Below are 23,140 nucleotides of genomic sequence, written 5' to 3'. Positions count from 1 at the left end.
AGCAAGCTTACCAAAGCACAGAGCAGTGTGCAAAGCTCCTGTATTCATTTCTTTCTTTCTCCTCCCTGCAGCCAACCACCTTCAGCCCAACAGTGCCAAAGCAGAGACACCCCGGTAAGACCCCCCCCCCCCCCCCCCCCCCGCTTCTGCTATTGGCCACCCCTCACCCCCTCAGTTCAGTCCCAGCAGTAGTCTTACTCTCTGTAGCTGTGGTGTGAATACTTGCTCACTCTGCTCCCCAGCTATGGGATATGTGCAAAGGACAAGAGGAGCCAGTTCCTACAGAACAGGAGTATGAACTCAATAGGCTCAGGGAAGAGCAGCACCAGTGTATCCAGGTGAGTAGTAGACACTCAGATGGGCAGGCCCTGAGCCTCAGCCAAGCTCTGTGGTTGGTTTCTGCCCTTCTGGGTTTGAACTGAAGCCAGCCAAATAAGGTTTAGAGTGCTCTGGTTCATTCATATATTACAGCACTTCATTATTAGTATGGTAACCAGAACATTTCAGGTCCCAAGAAAGAGCTAAAAGCTGGTACATTTATATCAAGTTTAATAAAATACTGTTTCTGAAGTTAGTTATCCAAGAAGTTTGGAAGTATCTCTATTTTATCTCAGACTTTTCATTGTTTCATTGATGGTTCAGCACTGCATTATTTCAACAGTGTATTTTCTATGCATTCATGCATTCACTTTGTCTCCAGTGTGTCTGAGTTGTTGGACCTATATGAAGAGGATCCAGAAGAGATCCTGTATAACCTGGGGTTTGGCCGGGAGGAGCTGGATATCGCCTCAAAGATCCCCTTGCGCTTCTTTAACAGCCCCTCTTGTGCTAAGGGCATCGATCTCAAGGTCTACCTGGAAGCACAGCTACAACGCACAGAGATGGAAAAACCCAACTATGCCCTGACAAGTATGTTAACACTCTCTCAGTTTGCCTCCAACTGTCTTGCTTTGTCTTTCTATTGCTCTCTTGTTCATGCATGCATTGGCTCTCTCTCTCTCTATCTCGCTCTCTTTCCCTTGGTTTCGCACTCTCTTTTTTCCATCCCACCCTCTTCCTTCGAGCTGTGAAAACACTGTATGGCCTGGAAACACTGATCGTATCACTGTTCGCTGTCATAAAATGGTCCAGACATACAGCCATTTGCTGGCATGTACATACTTGCAGACGTACAGGTAGTGATGAAAATAATGAGTTGTGGTTCTGAGTGTCACCTGGAGTGCAGAGTAGCAGTGGGATAGGTGGTGTAATGCAAAATGGTGGTAGGGTTGTGGTTGGAGTGGGGTGCTGGTGGGGGGTTGGGGTTAGGATGTGGTGGTTAGGGGTAGTATGTGGTGGTTAGGGGTAGGATGTGGTGGTTAGGGGTAGGATGTGGTGGTTAGGGGTAGGATATGGTGGCGGGGGCGGGGTAGGATGTGGTGGTGGGGTAGGGGTAGTATATGGTGGTGGGGTAGAATGTGGTGGGTAGGGGTAGGATGTCGCCGTTAGGGGTAGGATGTGGTGGTGGGTAGGATGTGGTGGTGGTTAGGGGTAGGATGTGGTGGTGGGTAGGATGTGGTGGTGTTTAGGGGTAGGATGTGGTGGTGGTGGGTAGGATGTGGTGGTGGTTAGGGGTAGGATGTGGTGGTGGGTAGGATGTGGTGGTGGTTAGGGGTAGGATGTGGTGGTGGTTAGGGGTAGGATGTGGTGGTGGGTAGGATGTGGTGGTGGTTAGGGGTAGGATGTGGTGGTGGTTAGGGGTAGGATGTGGTGGTGGTTAGGGGTAGGATGTGGTGGCGGTTAGGGGTAGGATGTGGTGGCGGTTAGGGGTAGGATGTGGTGGCGGTTAGGGGTAGGATGTAGTGGTGGCTTAGGGGTAGGATGTAGTGGTGGCTTAGGGGTAGGATGTAGTGGTGGCTTAGGGATAGGATGCGGTGGTGGCGGGGTAGGATGCGGTGGTGGTGGGGTAGGGGTAGGATATGGTGGTGGGGTAGGATATGGTGGTGGCTTTTGGGTAGATTGTGGGTGCGGGGTAGGATATAGTGGTGGGGTAGGATGTAGTGGTGGTGTAGGATGTGATGGTGGGGTATGATGTGGTGGTGGGGTAGGATGTGGGGTAGGGGTAGGTTAAGATGTGGTAGTCTTGTAGGTGGTGTAATAATGGATGACACACCACACATTTGCTGGCCAGCCAGAGAGGAACAGGAAGGGACACAATGGCTGGCCAGCCAGAGAGGAACAGGAAGGGACACAATGGCTGGCCAGCCAGAGAAGAACAGGAAGGGACACAATGGCTGGCCAGCCAGAGAGGAACAGGAAGGGACACAATGGCTGGCCAGCCAGAGAAGAACAGGAAGGGACACAATGGCTGGCCAGCCAGAGAAGAACAGGAAGGGACACAATGGCTGGCCAGCCAGAGAAGAACAGGAAGGGACACAATGGCTGGCCAGCCAGAGAAGAACAGGAAGGGACACAATGGCTGGCCAGCCAGAGAAGAACAGGAAAGGACAGCGAGAGGTGTGTGTGGAACATGGCCTGTTGTCTGTAAACTGCTGGACCGAGGCCCAGTAAGAAATGCTGTGTTGTAGCAGCTCTCGAGTCAGTTTTATCTTGATCTGGTCTAGATTAGCAGTTTAAAGGGAGAGATGAGACTCTCTTATAAATCCCTTTTGAAGTTTCACTGGTCCCAGTTAAGTTTGTGAGAGGTTTTGTATTCCTTTTGAGTTGTTGTTGATTTGCAGCAGCCCCACCACTAACTGAAGGTCTTGCTGTTTCTGTTTCATAACCGTGTTGATTTTATGTACAGCATACTGATCATTGGAATTATGGTTGCCCTGTGAGCTGTGACAGCCTGTGCCTTTCTGTGCCTGTAAAGCTGATTTTATTGTTATGATGCAGCTTTCGCTTTCATCATCCTCCAAATGAACTGCACCCATGAGGGCTGAATCTGCTGCTAAGAGAGACAAATATAAACAGGCTTTCTGGAGACTAGCTAGCTAGAGCCTTGGGTCAAAGAACTCAGGAGCTCATTGTTTCTATTTTGATTCTTAGTTTATCAAGTTTACTCCCTCTTTCTTCCCCTAAACTAAAAGTTGTATTTTAATTCCAGTTTCCTCTCTCTTTCTTTCCCCCTAAAGGTCGTTTCCGTCAGATCGCGGTCCTGACCACAGTGGCCAACGAATTATTCCATCTCTACTCCCAGGTGTCGGGCCAGCCCGTCCAAAAGATCTGCAGCCTGGATGGGGAACCCCTTACCATCGTCACTCCTTCTCCTCTGAAGAGGAACAACTCAGCCCTGAACGCAGCCAAGATCCTAAAGAAGACCATCACCAAGCATAACCTTTTCGGTGGGGCAGCAGAGGAAGTCTCTCATAGCCCCACAGCCCTGTCTACTACCACAGGGAAACAAGCAGACCAATTGAGTCCAGGTACAGGGGACAGCGCCATCACTACTGACTCCGACCACAAGGGGGAGCTCAAGCAGAAGGCCTTCATGAAGAAGGAATCTACTTCTCTGGCTATGTTGACTGAGGACAGCCACTCTAGAGGCAGCACTGAAGCCCCGCTGAGCATCAACGGACACCACCCTGGAGTGAATGGAGACAGTCCCAAGCTAAATGGAAATGGCCTGGCGTTGACAGGAAGTGGAGAAAATCACATCTCGTTCACTGTCAGTGTTGTCCCTGAGGAGGCCCAGGAGGGTGACCTGAGCCTGTGCAGCGAGGCTGACCTGGAGAAAAAGCACCAGGAAATCCATCAGATGGGCCAGAGGGCCATCCGATCAACCCCAGGCGAGGAACCTAACTACAGCCTGATGCCCAACCTTCACATCGCCCACCACCACACGCAGGCCAAGGATTCCTTTGAGATGGAAGAGGTAGGAGGACCATACTCACACACGGGTTGAGGGGGGTTCAAATCTTGGCTTAGTTGTACTGTTGCACTACTCCCTCCAGTTTGAGATGGAGGTAGGACCGTCCGTAGAAACAGAGTTATGGAGAGGGGTTCAATTCTTGACTGAGTTTTGCTATACTGCCTTCCCAGTTCAATATACAGTTTTCTTCTTATCTTCATCTCCTGGTTCTCACACTGGGCTGTTTTTTTAAAACCCTGGTTTTAGCTGTCCTAGCAGATATTGTGAAAAGCTAAGGTCACGAACTTGCGTCTATAAATAAGTAAGAACATTAAGAGAGAGCATATGGAGGACCCTGGAGACCAAGTTATTATTGTGACTCCATCTGCAGTTTGTCCCTCCTCTCTCTCCAGATCTAGCAGAATGGGGTAATAGTTACAGTAACTGGAGGGAGGGGGCTGTATGCATCAGAAGTGTGTCAGTGTAGAAGTTGCCCCAAGTGTTTTTCTGTTTGGCTTTGTTTCACCACACAATAGAAGTAACTGTGGAAGCCTTATGTTCCACATACTGTAGGAATGAAGAGGATTAAGTAAGTAAAAAGTAAAATGTTTATCTATCCTCTCAGGTCCAGAGTAATGAGGATGAAGCTCTACCTGGAACTTGCAGCCCCTCTAGAGCTGACAGTGGTGAGTCTGGCCTGCATGTTATACACCTTTATAAGACATTATAAAGGCTCATACATGCTTATAACAAGTCATAATACTTTTCAGATTGATGTAAGGTGTTACCAAACTTTCCAACGTGGATATCCACTAATATGATCAATCACTTTATTACGTTACAAAACCATATGTTCTGTTGTTGATCAGTAAAATTAGTTAACTGGCATAATCACCATCTCTCAAATATTCACTAACATTTTGTTGTCTTATACAAAGTATTTAAATACTACTGTGGTGTACTCTGATGGAATTTTCCATATTGGCCTTTTAGACAAAAAAGACACGGGTATATCCTGGCCAGTTTTGTCGACCGTCAACTAATTGTAGCACAGGTTTTAGATTAGCGATGTCAGGGAAGAAGAGAGCAGATATTTAGGGAGCATTTTGAGGATAGTGATCGAATGGTTTAATTTATCTATTATTTCTAAGAAAATTGCTACTTAGAACACATGGACCCGTGACAATCCATTATAATTGAGTGACCCATCTAAAACAAAGGGCCGCTTTCCTCAGGAACTTATACATGTTTTATTAGATAAAACCTAATATAACGACTCAGTATATTTATTTTCCTACTGACCATGATATATTAGAACATGGAGCCTCAGGGATGTGCTCTTCAGGGAATCACTATAACCCAAAATACATGGAGCTGAAGTTAACTAAATGGATGACGTCTGCCCTCTGGTGGGTAACTCTGTACTTTTTTAAATGTGTGTATAATACAAGTTGTAGAGATGGGTAGGTTGTTTAGCAACAAAACAGACACTTGCGCCACTATGGGGCAAAACAGACGGGGTTGGCTTAGATTGTTGATAACATGTTGAAAACATAAAGTTGCAGAATGAGCACTTGTCTCAAATACATCGTTACAGTTGTTGGTTAGGTGGTTCGCAGGCTAGCACATTTTAGCCATATTAGCATAGACATGACATCAGTCAGAACATCTCAAAACAAGACATGGTATCAAGAACAAGATCAAACGAGCCCCTTATGATTCACCACATGGCCGTTTCTTGTGATTGTTGCTAGCTAGCTATCTGTCCATACAGAACCATAACAACACACGGCCTTCAGCCCCATTGACACGTGCGCATAGTTTTCATGGCGTTGTCAGCAAACCCGTCTATTGTAGATGCAATGCAAGTGTGTCATATCCCTGTGTTGCAAAGATACCAATGGAACACTGATTTTTTTTACTCAGTACAATGTGTCTCGTAATTCCTATGACAATGTTGATTACTTATTTTGTTTAAACCCAGATTGATGGTCCTCATGGACGTCACCGGGACCTGGCTACGATTTTTGGTCAGCCCCGAATATTTTGCGCTGCTGCAATTGTAACCGATGTGAAATGGCTAACTAGTTAGCAGTGGTGCGCGCTAATAGCGTTTCAATCGGTGACATCACTCGCTTTGAGACCTTGAAGTAGTGGTTCCCCTTGCTCTGCAAGGGCCGCGGATTTTGTGGAGCGATGGGTAACGATGCTTCGTGGGTGACTGTTGTTGATGTGTGCAGAGGGTCCCTGGTTCGCGCCCGGGTCGGGGCGAGGGGATGGACTAAAGTTGAACTGTTACACAATGGTGTAAAAGAATATATATACTGAACTTAATGCGCCACCTAATTCATAGAGCTGTGGTTAAATGAATCTCCCGAAGTCATCCAGCCGTTATGATCAGGGTTGTAGTGCTGATGGAATGCAGCACTTCTCAGAATGGTGCTGTCTAGCAAGATCACTTAATGATGAATTAGTCATCTACATAACACACCGAATATGCTAGCATAATGTCAGGCTACTGTTATACCAAAACACCATGTAATTTCTTATGACAATTTAGGATGATTGAGCTGAAATGTTGAATTTCTTCTCATGCGGAGCTGTGTTTAACTCCATCTGCTCTAAAATGTGATTAGTTCGGCTGGGTAGCCACCCTTGCGTCATTCAAGAAGATCCAAATGCATATTCCCATGAAACTGGTTGGGATCAAATGGTTGGTTGGCATGCATGCAGCATGGCCGTTTCACCTGTAAAACGGGAAGAATTAGGATTCACGATTTACATTAATGATGGCATTATTTATGATAAGGTAGGCCTAATTTGGTGTTTTAGATTTTTTTATATTTACATTTTCCTTTAGCCATCTACAGTATGTGTAGGCATTGGCAATCATGCAATTTGGATGATGCATTGTATGTACAGTACCAGTCAAAAGTTTGGACACACCTACAAATTCAAGGGTTTTGTCTTTATTTTTACAATTTTCTACATTGTAGATTAATAGTGAAGATATAAAAACTATTAAATAACACATATGGAATCATGTAGTAACCAAAAAAGTTAAACAAATCAAAATATATTTTAGATTCTTCAAAGTAGCCACCTTTTGCCTTGATGACAGCTTTGCACACACTTGACATTCTCTCAACCAGCTTCACCTGGAATGCTTTTCCAACAGTCTTGAAGGAGTTCCCATATATGCTGAGCACTTGTTGGCAGCTTTTCCTTCACTCTGCGGTCCAACTCATCCCAAACCATCTCAATTGGGTTGAGGTCGGGTGATTGTGGAGGCCAGGTCATCTCATGCAGCACTCCATCACTCTACTCCTTGGTCATATAGCCCTTACACAGCCTGGATAGTCCCATTAAGCGCAAAGCATATGGGATGGCGTATCGCTGCAGAATGCTGTGGTAGCCATGCTGGTTAAGTGTGCCTTGAATTCTAAATAAATCACTGACAGTGTCACCAGCAAAGCACCATCACACCTCATCCTCCATGCTTCACGTGGGAACTACACATGTGGAGATCATCCATTCACCTACTCTGCGTCTCACAAAGACACAGAGGTTGGAACCAAAAATCTCAAATTTTGATTAATCAAACCAAAGGACAGATTTCCACCGGTCTAATGTCCATTGCTCATGTTTCTTGGCCCAAGCAAGTCTGTTCTTCTATTGGTGTCCTTTAGTAGTGATTTCTTTGCAACAATTCTACCATGAAGGCCTGATTTCACACAGTCTCCTCTGAACAGTTGATGTTGGTGTCTGTTACTTGAACTGTGAAGCATTTTTTGGGCTGTAATTTCTGAGGCGGGTAACTCTAATGAACTTATCCTCTGCAGCAGAGGTAACTCTGGATCTTCCTTTCCTGTGTCGGTCCTCATGAGAGACAGTTTCATCATAAAGTTATTGAAATTTTCCGTATTGACTGACCTTCATGTCTTAAAGTAATGATGGACTGTCGTTTCTCTTTGCGTATTTGAGCTGTTCTTGCCATAATATGGACTTGGTCTTTTACCAAATAGGGCTATCTTCTGTATACCACCCCTACCTTGTCAGAACACAACTGATTGTCTCAAACGCATTAAGAAGGAACGAAATTTAGTTTTGATGCCTTCACTATTATTCTACAATGTAGAAAATAGTAAAAATAAAGAAAAATTCTTGAATGAGTAGATGTGTCCAAACTTTTGACTGGTACTGTATATTCTAAAATAATTTAAACAATAGGCTTCATGTCAGTACCAACTTTCATTCAGAAATGCTGGTTTAATAATAATAATAATAAAATGCCATTCCCGTAGGCTACCTAAACAAAGCACTACACCACTGGTTATAATAAATGTAAAGCAATTGACATGTGTGGTCAACTGATAATTGGGACAGCGTCATGGTGCTGCTTTGCGACAAGCATGGAAACTCATCTTGATAAATCAATCACGGACAGATTTTTGTTTTCAGTGAATCTCTGTTTGGATATTTGGTCACAATTAGGCTGGCAAATGTTAGCTACATTGAGGTGAGTGCTCATGATCATTAGTTAAGCAAATGAAAGCAATGCAGATTTTCTCTACACACACATAATTAGGCCTATTGCCTAGCTATTGACCTTCCCTGATATTTCCTGAACTTTCCAATACTTTTCTGATGCATTTCAGACACTTAGCCTACTGATGCGAATACAAGTCATCAAAGGTCATAAGGCCTACATTGTTTCAATAACAATATAGCTGAAACAACTATTGGATTCATTAATTTACTGAATTTACTCTTTTGTAATTGTAGGCTAGGTTACTTGCTGATAATTTTAAATATTATAGTAACAGTAGCAGTATAGTAACTACACCATAAGCTCTAAATCAAATCAAATGTATTTATATAGCCCTTCTTAGATCAGCTGATATCTCAAAGTGCTGTAAAGAAGCCCAGCCTAAAACCCCAAACAGCAAGCAATGCAGGTGTAGAAGCACGGTGGCTAGGAAAAACTCCCTAGAAAGGCCAAAACCTAGGAAGAAACCTAGAGAGGAACCAGGCTATGAGGGGTGGCCAGTTCTCTTCTGGCTGTGCCGGGTGGAGATTATAACAGAACATGGCCAAGATGTTCAAATGTTCATAAATGACCAGCATGGTCAAATAATAATAATCACAGTAGTTGTCGAGGGTGCAACAGGTCAGCACCTCAGGAGTAAATGTCAGTTGGCTTTTCATAGCCGATCATTAAGAGTATCTCTACCGCTCCTGCTGTCTCTAGAGAGTTGAAAACAGCAGGTCTGGGACAGGTAGCACGTCCGGTGAACAGGTCAGGGTTCCATAGCCGCAGGCAGAACAGTTGAAACTGGAGCAGCAGCACGGCCAGGTGGACTGGGGACAGCAAGGAGTCATCATGCCAGGTAGTCCTGAGGCATGGTCCTAGGGCTCAGGTCCTCCAAAAGAGAGAAAGATAATTAATTAGAGAGAGCATACTTAAATTCACACAGGACACCGGATAAGACAGGAGAAATACTCCAGATATAACAGACTGACCCTAGCCCCCCGACATAAACTACTGCAACATAAATACTGGAGGCTGAGACAGGAGGGGTCAGTAGACACTGTGGCCCCATCCAATGATACCCTCGGACAGTGCCAAACAGGCAGGATATAACCCCACCCACTTTGCCAAAGCACAGCCCCCACACCACTAGAGGGATATCTTCAACCACCAACTTACCATCCTGAGACAAGGCCGAGTATAGCCCACAAAGATCTCCGCCAACCCAGACAGGAAGACCTCGTCAGTGACTCAACCCACTCAAGTGACGCACCCCTCCTAGGGACGGCATGGAAGAGCACCAGTAAGCCAGTCTAAAGGGGTTACTGACCACAATCAATTTAATTAATAATAGTGTTGATTATTTGGCCTTGGCGAGAGCACAACGAATGTAAGAAAACAGCGCTGCAGGAAGGGTTGCTGGAAGTGCTGCAGATCAATTGAAATACATTTGCCAAATTATATAATTACTCTTGTCTCTATAAATAAATGACATAAATGAAAATACTACACCAGCATAATTTAGCCACAGAGGATCAATAGCTTTTTCATAAAAAATAGCTGTAGATTGTGTTTTGTCACATTTATGAGCGCATAGGCCTAGTTAGTCTACAGTTGGGAGTCCTGCAATTGGGCAGCCCGCGCGGTAGCAGAGAGAACAGTCTATGACTAAGGTGGCTGAAGTCTTTGGCAATTTTTAGGGCCTTCCTCTGACACTGCCTGGTATAGAGGTCCCGGATGGCAGGAAGCTTGGCCCCATTGATGTACTGGGCCGTACGCACTAGCCCTGCCACATCCGATGAGCGTCGGAGCCGGTGTAGTGCGATTCAATCTTAGTCCTGTATTGACGCTTTGCCTGTTTGATCTCTCTCTCCCTATCTCCATTACAGAACAACAACTGAGAACAACCAGCCAGCAGTCAGACAGTAGTGGTTTTGCAGAGGGCCCCTCTACTGATGGCTCAGCTAACAATTTAAAGGTACAGGAGAGCGCTGACAGCTGTGATTGTGAGACCATGCTGATGTCCTACGCTGGGGAGGTGACCACTCCTCTAGCCCTTGAACACCCTGCCTTTGAGATGCTGCAGTTAAAAGAGGAACAGGAGGAGGAGGATGTGCAGACACCCTCTGTCCTACAGAAACACCTTGAGGAGGACGGGGGGGGGAGCAAGAGCCCTATTGGGGAGGAGGAGCAGCGGCAGGAGGTGCCACAGTACACCTTCCACCAGTTACCTAAACCAGGAGATAGAGGAGTGGCCCAAGACTTGGAGCAGGACCAACAGCATAGCACTGCTGAGGAAGCTGCTTCTTATCCTGCCTCTGAGACTCCTCAGTCAACTCCTGAGACTTGCCATACTGTTGAGGCTGATCTTGACACGGCTACAGTGCCTGGTCCTACAGAAGACCATGGCTCCATCCTGGCCCCTGACTGCAGCTCCTCTGGTGCCCCAGCCAGGGAGGGTGTGCCTGACAGGGTGGAGATGGAAGCCAGGCTCTCCAGCCCTAGCCCCAGCTGCCCCATCCTCAGTGCCTCAGCCAGGGTCCACGGGGCCCTCTACAGGGCCCAGCAGAGGGCCTTGTCCCCAGGCCTCCAGGGCGCCTGCATGGAGGGGAAGGTGACAGCGAGGGATCTGTTCAGGAGAAGAGCCCCCCTGACGAGGTCCCGATCCCTGCCTACCTCGCTCCTCAGCCCCTCCCGTGCGGTCTCCTCTGTCAGGATACAGTTTGGCCAGGAGACAGTCAGGCACTGCACTCGGACGGTCTTTTCCTACCGATACACCCCAGAAGTGCAGGTGGAGGAGGAGGTGCAGGTGGAGGAGGTGGTGCAGGTAGAGGAGGAGGAGGTGGAGCTGGAGGTGGGGTCCATTGTGGAAGAGGAGGTTGCGGAGGAGGGGGTTCAGAGGAGAGGCAGCTTTTGCTCTATCTTAATTATCAACAGAGAGGCCGAGCCATCTCATGGCCCCGGGCTACAGAGAGATGGGGATCTGAGAAAGCTTCAAGGCAGAGTTCCCCCTTACCCCCTGGCCATCCCCCGCCACCTGACCTGCTCAACCATCTCACTGCACAGCCCCACTCCTGAGTGGGGAGAGAGACCTCTGGTGGAGCACCACCGTGCCTGGAGCACCTGCAGCGTACCTAACCTTACCCAACGTAACCTGGCACAGCATAACCACCCTAACCTGAACCACTTCAATAACCGTAACCTCACTCAGCACAGCAACCCTAACTTAAACCTCACTCAGCACAGCAACCCTAACTTAAACCTCACTCAGCACAGCAACCCTAACTTAAATCTCACCCAGCATAGCAACCCTAACTTCAACCTCACCCAGCACATCAACCCTGACTTCAACCTCAACCAGCACAGAAACCCTGATTTCAACCTCACCCAGCACAGCAACCCTGACTTCAACCTCACCCAGCACAGAAACCCTGATTTCAACGTCACCCAGCACAGCAACCCTGACTTCAACCTCACCCAGCACAGCAACCCTAACCTGGCGCACTTCAATTACCCTAACCTCACCCAGCACATCAACCCTGACTTCAACCTCACCCAGCACAGAAACCCTGATTTCAACCTCACCCAGCACAGCAACCCTGACTTCAACCTCACCCAGCACAGCAACCCTAACCTGGCGCACTTCAAATACCCTAACCTCACCCAGCACATCAACCCTGACTTCAACCTCACCCAGCACAGTAACCCTGACTTCAACCTCACCCAGCACAGAAACCCTGATTTCAACCTCACCCAGCACAGCAACCCTGACTTCAACCTCACCCAGCACAGCAACCCTAACCTGGCGCACTTCAATTACCCTAACCTCACCCAGCACAGTAACCCTGACTTCAACCTCACCCAGCACAGCAACCCTAACCTGGCGCACTTCAATTACCCTAACCTCACCCAGCACAGTAACCCTAACTCTAACCTCACACAACACAACCTAGCCCAACACAATAACCCTGACCTCCCACAGCACACAGCCCCCAACTTACCCCATCATATGGCCCCTAACCATTCTCACCAGAGTCCTCCTTACACTAACAACATGGGCAACACCCTTCCACACAACTTCCCACACAGCACACACTACCCCTTTTCCCCGTACAGCTCCTCCTATAATACCCCGCCCCATAGCGACCCTTTCAGTTCACCTTACTATAACTACCACGGTAACCCATATAGTGGGTCCCACAGCTACCTACACAGCAACACTCATTATACTGCCCATAGCTCTTACTCTAACCCATCACACACACCTTCCAAACTGCCTCCACATCTCTCTACTGCCCCCTATGGAGAACCATACAGTACTCCATTCCCTGGCCACCGTCATCTGTTTCCTTACCCCCATGGAGTTGATCCTATGGGGGCAGCCCCTAATTCCCACCTTCCACCAGCCCTGTCTACCACTGAGATGCAGCTCAGACGGGTCCTTCATGACATCAGAGGAAGTGTACAGAACTTGGCTCAGGTGAGACAAAACAACTACACACTAGTGTAAGTTGCTTTGGATAAAAGCGTCTGCTAAATGGCAAATATAGTATAGTAGTACATATGTGTTCTATAACTTTCTGCAAGGCTCTTTGCAGTTTTAACAACTAACACTAGCCATCCCACCCATAATGCAAGCAGAGACATTTGCACGCTAGTTTATCAGTGACTAAGTATTTGATCTGTGGTTTCTCTGCCCTCAACAGAATTCATCAGAATGCAGAGCAGACATTTTCAATCCTCAGAGATCTGCCCAGCCACTGTTTGAGGTATTCACTCACCTGACCTGCCACTCTTAAAGAAATTAAATCCATGATTACCAATTCTGTCCTCCAACCTCTCCTGGGGTGTGTCTTGGGGGTTGGGAAATAGGTCAAAGACAAATCTCTGTGGCCTTTTGTCAATTTGATTTGCTCAACTTCTGCGTCCACGCTCGGCATGGATGAAAATGCACTTGTATGAAATGACTCTCATTCTCCATTCGCACTTCATCAGGCACATGTTTACAGGGGTGGATCCCAAAGTAAATGTGTAAAGTGATAAAAACAAATGAAGTTAGTTGTGCAAGACATATAATAGATACAATTCTAAGTAGCATATTGTTTCTTAACCTGTGCATGCTTTTCTCCTCCGACAAAACGAAAGCTGATTCAAAGGTCGGCGTGGCAGATATCAAAACTCTTCCGTGAAGGACTCAGGTAGATTACACATTACTATCCTTGATGAAAGGTGGCTATCGAAGAGGGGAGGACAGTCTTCCGTTCGTGTACTAACAAATTGACACTCGTCGACCACTTATCTGTTTCTGGGTCGTGGAGGAGAGACTACAGAAGACAGTTTTTTGCCCAAATGAAAATCTCCCTGTGTCTCTGTGACAATAGACAATAAGGTAATCTTCTTCGTTGTTCTCGCCCCCCTCCTATCCTCAGACCTCTCTCCAGAAGGAGCTGCAGGCTAAGAGAAGGAGTCTGAATGTGTTCCGGACTCAGATGATGGATCTAGAAGTGTCCCTGATGAAACAACAGGCGTTAGTCTACCAGCACCTCAGTCACGACGAGAGGTAGGCTAGAGGCCCTCGGACACGGATGTTAGCAGAGTCTGTGACAGACAGACATGCATACATGCAAGTGTCTTAATTGGGCGTTGGGCCACCACGATCCAGAACAGCTTCACTGCTCCTTGGCAAAGATTCTACAAGTGTCTGGAACTATATTGGAAGAATGCGACACCATTCTTCCACAAGAAATTCCAACATTTGGTGTTTTGTTAATGATGGTGGAAAACGCTATCTCAGGCGCCGCTCCAGAATCTCCCATTAGTGTTCAATTGGGTTGAGATCTGGTGATTGAGGCGGTCATTGCATATGGTTTACATCATTTTCATGCTCATCAAACCATTCAGTGACCACTCGTGTCCTGTGGATGGGGGCATTGTCATCCTATACAGGCATAGCCATGGTAGCAAAATTAATGGCCTGTCCAGCATTTTTATACATGACCCTAAGCCTGATGGGATGTTAATTGCTTAATTAACTTGGGGATCACACCTGTGTGGAAGCACTTACTTTCAATATACTTTGTATCCCTCACTTAAGTTTTTCCATTATTTTGCCAGTTACCTGTACATACATGGTAACAGTGGTCTCTTTCTGTATGTGATTGCCAGGCAGGAGGCGGAGCAGCTGCAGGACCTGCGGTCAGCAGTGAGACGGGAGCTGAAGGAACTAGAGCTCCAGCTGGAGGATCGGCTGCTGACCTTGAACGAACAGCTCCGCTCTGCCAGCCACCACAGTCTCTACCGCCACCGCATGGTCGGTACCTGAAACTACACCTGGAAACACACACACACACACACACACACACACACACACACACACACACACACACACACACACACACACACACACACACACACACACACACACACACACACACACACACACACACACACAGACCGGACCGACTGATACTCTCTCGCACTTTCTCTCACTCATAACTTCTAAACATGTTGGATAAATGGTTTGTCATAACTCAGTTTGCTCATGGCACCTACAGTGGTTCCTCTGGGTTCTTCTCATTTGACATGACATCAGGCTGCATGTACATCACTACTCTTGTGTTTGTTGTTTAGCCACCCATCATATCATCCCGTACCTCTTCTTTAATGTAACATTAGTGTGGTTGATATTTATCTCTCCTTTCTCCTGTACGGTATGAAGAGCGGTCACAGCATGTACAGCCTGTCTAACAGTTCTGCTCTGAGAGCTATGGAGCCGGTGAGTACCTGCAGTGGGTCTGGGCTTTTATTTTCTAGGTTGTTCCTCCTGTAATGGTGTGTGTTCTATTAATAGAAATATAATGAACTTGCTTTCACTTCCTTGTATTGTTATCGTCAATATGGCTGCACGTCCAACCGTCACAGAACATTCACATGAATAGGAATGTCTGTTCTTGGAATTCTAATTCTACAGTGCATTCGGACCCCTTGACTTTTTCCACATTTTGTTACTTTGCAGCCTTATTCTAAAATTGATTTAAATGTTTTTTTTCCCCCTCATCAATCTACACACAATACCCCATAATGACAAAGCAAAAACAGGTTTTTTTTTTTTAGGCACATTTTATAAAATAAAAAAAACTGAAATATCACATTTACATAAGTATTCAGACCCTTTACTCAGTACTTTGTTGAAGAACCTTTGGCAGCGATTACAGCCTCGAGTCTTCTTGGGTAGGACGCTACAAGCTTGGCACACCTGGGGAGATTCTCCCATTCTTCTCTGCAGATCCTTTCAAGCTCTGTCAGGTTGGATGGGGAGCGTCGCTGCACAGCTATTTTCAGGTCTCTCCAGAGATGTTCAATCTGGTTCAAGTCCGGGCTTTGGCAGGGCCACTCAAGGACTTCCCAAAACCACTCCTGCGTTGTCTTGGCTGTGTGCTTAGGGTCATTGTCTTGTTGGAAGGTGAACCTTCGACCCAGTCTGAGGTCCTGAGTGCTCTGGAGCAGGTTTTCATCAAGGATCTCTCTGTACTTTGCTCCGTTCATCTTACCCTGGATCCTGATTAGTCTCCCAGTCCCTGCCACTGAAAAACATCCCCACAGCATGATGCTGCCACCACCATGCTTCACTGTAGGGATGGTGCCAGGTTTCCTCCAGACATGATGGTGCCAGGTTTCCTCCAGATGTGATGCTTGGCATTCAGGCTGAAGAGTTCAATCTTGGTTTCATCAGACCAGAGAATCCTGTTTCTCATGGTCTGAGAGTTCTTTAGGGGCCTTTTGGAAAACTCCAAGCGGGCTGTCATGTGCCTTTTACTGAGGAGTGGCTTCCGTCTGCCCACTGTACTACTGAGGCCTGATTGATGGAGTGCTGCAGAGATGGTTGTCCTTATGGAAGGTTCTCCCATCTCCACAGAGGAACTCTGGAGCTCTGTCAGAGTGACCATCAGGTTCTTGGTCACCTCCCTGACCAAGGCCTTTCTCCCCCGATTGCTCAGTTTAGCCATGCGGTCAGTCTTGGTCTTGGTAGTTCCAAACTTCAAAAATGTTTAGGTACCTTTCCCCAGATCTGTGCCTTGATACAATCCTGTCTCGGAGCTCTACGGACAATTCCTTTGACCTCATGTCTTGGTTTTTGACATGCACTGTCAACTGTGAGCCCTTATATAGACAGGTGCGAGCCTTTCCAAATCATATCCAATCAATTTAATTTACCACAGGTGGACTCCATTCAAGTTGTGGAAACATCTCAAGGATGACCAACGTAAACAGGATGCACCTGAGCTCAATTTTGAGTCTCATAGCAAAGGGTCTGAATACTTATTTTTAATACATTTGCAAAAATGTAAAAAAATAACTGTTTTGGCTTTGTCGTTGTGGGGTATTGTGTGTAGATTGTTGAGGATTTTTTTTGATTTAATCCATTTTAGAATAAGGCTGTAACGTAACAAAATTAAAAATAAAGGGAAAGGGTCTGAATACTTTCCGACTGTTTTACTTGTCGCACTTCACTATGTGTCATGCTTGTGGTTTGTGTGGTTTCTCCCTCCAGATGTCGAACCTGCTGATGGAACCGCTGTACCTGCAGACAGAGCTGGGCTACGAGGGTGGGGCAGAGAGCAGACCAAGCATGGCACCCACCCCGAGCTCAGGCCGCTCCTCCAGGTCAGCCAGTCCAATGAGGTCCTCCGGATGTCACCCAGGCTCCTCCCACACCCCAGAGCTGCCCCTCCCAGGCCCCCAGAAGACAGAGGTGTACCGAGTCTCCATCTCCCTCACCCCAGCCCCCCCTCCACGGCCTGGTGCCTCCACAGGGTTATCCCAGGGCCAGATCAGTCCTCTAGATGCCCAGGACCATGCCATAGACCAGGCACTGACAGGAGAGCAACATCCAGAGGATCGAGCGCAAGGAGAGGAAGAGGGCATAGGAGGAAGAGGGGCAGCTGTAGACCCTCACCTGCTAGAGGAGAGCGGTAGTGAGGGAGGAAGAGGAGGAAGATTAGGTGTAAGAAGGGCAAACAACCCCCAGCTCCAGCAGCTCATCAAGGAGGTAAGTGAGCTCAGTGTGTTCTAGGATTCTATTTTAGAATAAAGGTCAACATTGAGATTCTATTCTATTTTAGAATACGGGATAACATTAAGATTTGTCCTTCACTGAACTATGAGTGCTCAAATTGGACCATGCCCGGTGCCTGCCAGTATTTGTGTTTGAGGTGCAATAACAATGCCAATATCGCCCAGGACATGTTTTATTATGTCCTTGGCTAACGGACAAGGTTACTACATCCATATTGAAAGACGATTCCGCTCAGGAAAAATCATTCACTGAGCTGATTTAAGCGCTTGGCATGGACCACATTTTGAAGCTTCAAAAGGAAATTGGGATTCCACAGGAACCTATGGATATAACTTAGGACTACTTCTTAGTCAGTGGCCTGATGTCAGTGTTTGGCAGGGCTTTAAAGATGGAATCTGAAGTAAGGGGAAACGACACCACTGGCCTCCCGACCGCCGTTGTTATTGTTTTTTTTGCCAGGCTGAGGAGCGTCGTGCTGCATGGTAAAACAAATTCTGTATATATTGTGCTCTTCTATTGTGCGAAAATTGATGTCCGAGGGGAAAAAACAGCATTCGTTGTTTGCAGTAACTTGTTGTTGTAATGTTGCAAAGGAAAATAGCAGTTTCACCATTAAGGATTCCAGCTTTAGTTATTTTGAGGGATGAGAGATGTGTGTTTTGTGTTTCACAAATCTAAGTTTAAAATCAACTATTTATGAAGCACTTATTACACCAACAGAACAGGTGTGCTCTAATGAACACATCCTGGGTTGTGTTCATTAGAGCACTCTGTGGCAAAACGTTATGCAACGAAAAAACAGCATTTCTTATTGGGCAAGTTCTGATACTGTAGCACCTCCTTGTTTCACTCAGTTTCTGAGCATTTCCTTCTGTTTGAGTGTAGTCAATGAGTTATTATGTCCCTTCCTATCAAAGAGACGATTGATTGATTGATTAATTGATTAGTCTCTCTGTGTAACTTCTGTCCTCTACCTCAGATCAAAGAGAGCCTTGCTGATGAGATCCGACAGGAGATAGCCAGCGAGCTCCTGGCGGCCGTATCTCCACGACGATCACCTGTGTTGGCCAGAGAACACCCCGTTAGACTGTTGACAGGTCCTACATCTGAGGTGAGTGTCTGTCATTCTGTGGGTAGAGACGCTATCTGTTCATACTGAAAGTAATCTCTATTTCTTCACTAAGCCATAAAGATCCTTTCATGTTATCTACACCCTGCCGTAACCAGAATCCCTGTAGCAATCCACCATACCTCGGAGCTCAGCTCAGCTCATTTCATACACTTGTACAAATTGGTTCTTCGAGCCATATAGACCTGTTGCGATTCAGCCATCCGCTGGCACCTCCATAGCTTTCGGCTAGCACCCCTATTTCTCAATGTGTAAAGAGTGTTGTTGTTTTCTCCTGCAGTTGAAGATAACCACTGGTAAAGTCTACCAATTCTACTCAACCTGAACACTGGTGAAGCCATACACTGAACAGCCCAACAACCTTTTTACCACTGTTTCTACTATTTCCAGAGAGTCTGATGATGGCAGATACCTTAACACTGTGTTTTCAACCATATAGGTAGAGTTTTTTTTATTTCTATGGTTTCTTCTCCTGAGTAATCTGCTGACTGACAGATACTCTGGGGCCTCATTTATAACCGTTGTGTAAATTTCACACTAAATATCTGAATATCTGCGTGTGCCATTTCTGAAAAGACTGCATACATACAAAAATATTGAGATTTATAAACTTGGCACACACCATACACCCGTCCTGAAACTGCATGAGTGAAAGAGCATCAGTACTCTGTCTGAAAAACGCCCATCATTCACCTTTTATGGTGACAAAAAAAAACTTATTTGCTGTATACTTTGGAAGTATTCGAGCAGTTTTCTAAAGGAAATAGCAATAGCGAACTTGATCAAATGTCTTTGGAGGTGATTGCAGAATGTTATACTTTTGCAATGACATTTGCTGTAGGCCTAGGCTATCTGATAGACAAAAAGTTTATGAAAGACAACAACTATTGCAAATTGCTGTTGAGCTGTAAGCAGACCGTTTGAATTTAATTGGGCCTAATGTTTTGCATTGACTTTTTCTCGAAACAATGCTGCACTGCCCTCGAATTCTGAAACCTTCTCTACTTACAGTGGTAGACATGCACACTACAATGCACCTGTTCACCTGGTAAATTTTAATTTAGTTATAAACCTGCTTCCTTTCTGATGCATAGAGCAAAATACTTGAAATAATAGCTTATCTAATAGGCTTAATTAAATGAATGATGCGCATGGTAATTTGTTTAAGGCTATGGTTACTTCAGAAATTTGGACCAATAATGTCCAGAAAAGGTGAAGAATTTATTCTGCAATAGTTATGAAAAGATGTATTGTGTATAAATGCAATATTGTCTACTCAAGAAATGTTAAATTACAGTATTCAGATGTCGGCTACAGAAGTAACCTGCAACCCGTCTGTTCCACCATTAATACAACTGCGCTCTGGATCGGATGGCATAGAGCAAAATACTTGAAATAGCTTATTTATTTACTACTGTGAAGTGGGTCCAATTAAAGGAGATATGAGATGAATGGTGTCCTTGTTGTTGGCCTATATATAGGCTACCTCGTGAGTATGACACCATCACAGAAAAGGTGAGGAATTTATTATGCAATGATCATGGAAATAAATAATAGCCAGGGATATAGATGATTGTCTAATTATTTTTAAATCCAAGGATAAACTAAATATATTTTCGCTTTACTCACTAATGGAAAATGATTGCATCTTGTTATTAACCTGTTTATTGTTATGCATAAGCGTGTCCATATCCTCCATTTGCACAAAATATAAATGCACTTGCCTGCTTGCAATACAATATTTCAACCACTAGAATCTGCATAAGCATTGTCTAAAGTCTGCGAGAAGGCGAGCACGTTTTTACATCAGGTTCAGTTTTTATAAATGCCAACTTTTGCGTGAAAATTGGCTCACACATTTTTTGGGATATATTTTGTTCCTGCCAAAGGTTTATAAATGAGTTCCCTTGTATCTTTAGACCTGTATGCTGTGTGCCTTGGAGACACTAATGCTGCTGTATACTTGCTGTTATAGTGAACTGTCTTGTTCTCTGTCTTAACCGTCCTATTTCAAACACTCAGAATGACGAACTACTGCATTACTCATGTGTTGTCCACAGGGGTGGAATTGGAGGGGAACTAGAGTTCGCAAAGTAAAATAATTTTGACATGTACAAAATGTGTTTAAGTAACTCCCCAGTGTTTCCAGATTTCTGTGAAACATGACCTATAATTACTTACAATATGAGCTAAATAGTTTTCCTTGTATTTTTTATATTTTTTAGTAAGTGTGTTAAAAAGCTGTTTTTCTGTGTTGGAATGTTATGGGTGTACCCCAACAACAGAATGGTGTGGGCATATACCCAGTATTTAAAAATATTAATGCTAGTAGACCGCTGATTGGCTATCTCCTCCTCCTCATGGAGATGACATCATGTTCTATGAGGAAATGGCAAGCATTTTTGTGTTTTATTTTTTTCAATTAATGCTGGCAACATATGAGTATAGGAAGAGTCAACAATTTTGGGGGGATATGAGTTAGCAGAATATGAACTTTTAAAAGTTCGATTTTCACTGGGTAGTTACTTAAAGGTAAATTCTAGGATCAGTGAGTTCCCAGAGTGACTTTTCTCCAATTCCATCTCTGGTTGTTGGTGACATTGTTATTATGTTATGATATGATCCTGACGTTGTGTATGGGTTGTATTTAAGCACATAGATGTGGATCAGGGTGCGTCTCTTGTCCTAAAGTTGAAAAATAGAGTTAGAAGATGATTATGGTTGTCAGCTGTAAATTACCATGCCCTCTTCTAATGCCATCTCTATGAGGAACTAATCAGAGCTGGTTTCAAATACTATTTGAAGTCTTTTAAATACTTTGATTGTTTGCTCAGCTTGCCTGTAGTGCCAGGTGGGCAGGGTTTACCGTTTTGGGACTATTCTAATGGCTCATTAAGCCAGGCAAGGTCAGATAAAGTATTTGAACCCAGGTCTGGAACTAACTATGCAATACATTTCACTGTCTCTGAACTTGAAAATATCCTTAGTAGAAAGACTATATAGAGTTCTATCAGACAAGATACTGTTAATTCTACTGTGTTTCTACTCTCCAGTTCAGGCCACCTGTCTGTCTCTAATATCTCTCTTTTTTATTACCCCTTTAAAGAAAATATCTCAGGACAAATACATTTAGTGGTTTTAACGTCTATTTAAGATAAGAAATACAGGTATGAATTTTTGTTTGTTTTTAATGTGAGACACTAACGAAAACACGCATCTGGGTCGTATTCATTAGGCACCAAACGGAGGAAAATTGATTGAATCGTGGAGGGACTAACTGGACTATCTTTCTGTAGATTTTTTTAAAATAACGTTTTCCAGTGTTACCCTAATGAACACAACCCAGGACAAAGGTGTGAAATGAATATAATGCATACATTTAAGTGGTGCTTTTCAAAAGCAGTAGTTGATGCAACCCAATTAAACTTGTCGTTTCCAGTTTGGACAAATTATGTACATGATGTTTATGTTAAAATTAAATATTGGTGCACCTAAAATATTGAAGGAATGCAAAAGGGACTAATTTCGTGGAATGACCCACTTACTACATAGCTGATCTGTACTTACCTGTAGCTTACTTGTACTTACTAATGGTCAAGCACAGACGAACATGCAACTTATAACATCTCTTTTCCCCTATATTCTGAACTGTGCATCACCCCTGAGGTGGCACCCAGTCGCTTGTCCGGCCCGCTCCACACCTCCAGCCCCTGCCTCTAATTCTCTGGTATTTCCTCCAGAGGTATTAGGTGTTCCTAGGTCGTACGTGTTTAGAGGCACAGAATGATCCCAGAGCATAAATGGGCACCATTGATGGCAAGGCGAAAACACACTGGTTACGTCTCAAATGGCATCCTATTCCCTACATAGTGCACTACTTTTAACCAGGGTCAAAAGTAGTGCAGTAGGGAATAAAGTGCCATTTGAGACGCAGAACTGCCCCAACCATGGGCACTGGGACTGTGGGCCTGTTTGTGTGTCACTCAGTTTGACTTGGCGTGGTGTAAATAACAGGTCTGTGTTGTGAGGTTATTACTTTTCTCTAAAGCGCTCCTTTATATTGTTTATTATGGTTTCTCTGTGTACAGCACGTTGACACATTGTGAACATTACATCAGCGTACTGTGTTTTGTTTTCTCATTCTAGCTTGGATCATCTGCCATTCCTAGACAGATGCCAGACACAGAGAAATGGGTCATTTATGGGTAATTTATGGGTTATTTATGGGTCATCAAAGTCCTCATTGAGGACTGCATGTCAGAATGTTGTTGTTTTGCCACTTCACTTAAATTGAAGTTTTGGTCAGTCCTTGCAGACTACTACATCATCCACAAATAAACATGTTATTTATTTGTATGTATTTGAACATTGTGGTTACATTAATGATGAATGAAATCAAATAAATCTAATTCATGAATTATGGGTGTCGGAAGCTGGTCGTTTTTCCAACACACCTATTATAGCGTTGGTATTTCATCAACGCTGTCCAATTCAAGCATATAAGGCTATAATATCGTTTGGATTAATGTAATAACTATTGTATGTGATTTTATAAAAATGTGGGGTAAAGAA

At 44.9% G+C, this 23,140-nt stretch overlaps 1 protein-coding gene across 2 annotated transcripts in view; it reads left to right on the top strand.

Annotated features, from left to right (window-relative positions):
* LOC139546603 (protein ITPRID2-like) overlaps nucleotides 1-22,986 on the top strand; it is a 64,782-nt gene extending 41,796 nt beyond the window's left edge. For both annotated transcript variants that reach the window (XM_071355165.1, XM_071355164.1), the window contains exons 6-18: nucleotides 72-114; nucleotides 243-338; nucleotides 701-909; nucleotides 3,117-3,856; nucleotides 4,458-4,518; nucleotides 10,253-12,843; nucleotides 13,070-13,132; nucleotides 13,793-13,923; nucleotides 14,529-14,673; nucleotides 15,082-15,138; nucleotides 16,915-17,412; nucleotides 18,419-18,550; nucleotides 18,849-22,986. In XM_071355165.1, coding sequence (XP_071211266.1) covers nucleotides 72-114; nucleotides 243-338; nucleotides 701-909; nucleotides 3,117-3,856; nucleotides 4,458-4,518; nucleotides 10,253-12,843; nucleotides 13,070-13,132; nucleotides 13,793-13,923; nucleotides 14,529-14,673; nucleotides 15,082-15,138; nucleotides 16,915-17,412; nucleotides 18,419-18,550; nucleotides 18,849-18,893 — 4,811 coding nt within the window. In that variant the 3' untranslated portion in view covers nucleotides 18,894-22,986. The remainder of the gene's footprint in view (nucleotides 1-71; nucleotides 115-242; nucleotides 339-700; nucleotides 910-3,116; nucleotides 3,857-4,457; nucleotides 4,519-10,252; nucleotides 12,844-13,069; nucleotides 13,133-13,792; nucleotides 13,924-14,528; nucleotides 14,674-15,081; nucleotides 15,139-16,914; nucleotides 17,413-18,418; nucleotides 18,551-18,848) is intronic.
* Nucleotides 22,987-23,140: the final 154 nt, after the last annotated feature.

This window comes from Salvelinus alpinus, chromosome 20 (genome assembly GCF_045679555.1).
Source record: "Salvelinus alpinus chromosome 20, SLU_Salpinus.1, whole genome shotgun sequence".
Taxonomy (NCBI): Eukaryota; Metazoa; Chordata; class Actinopteri; order Salmoniformes; family Salmonidae; genus Salvelinus; species Salvelinus alpinus.
The sequence above is the reverse complement of the archived record's forward strand: the minus strand, read 5'-3'. Positions and strand labels throughout refer to the sequence as shown.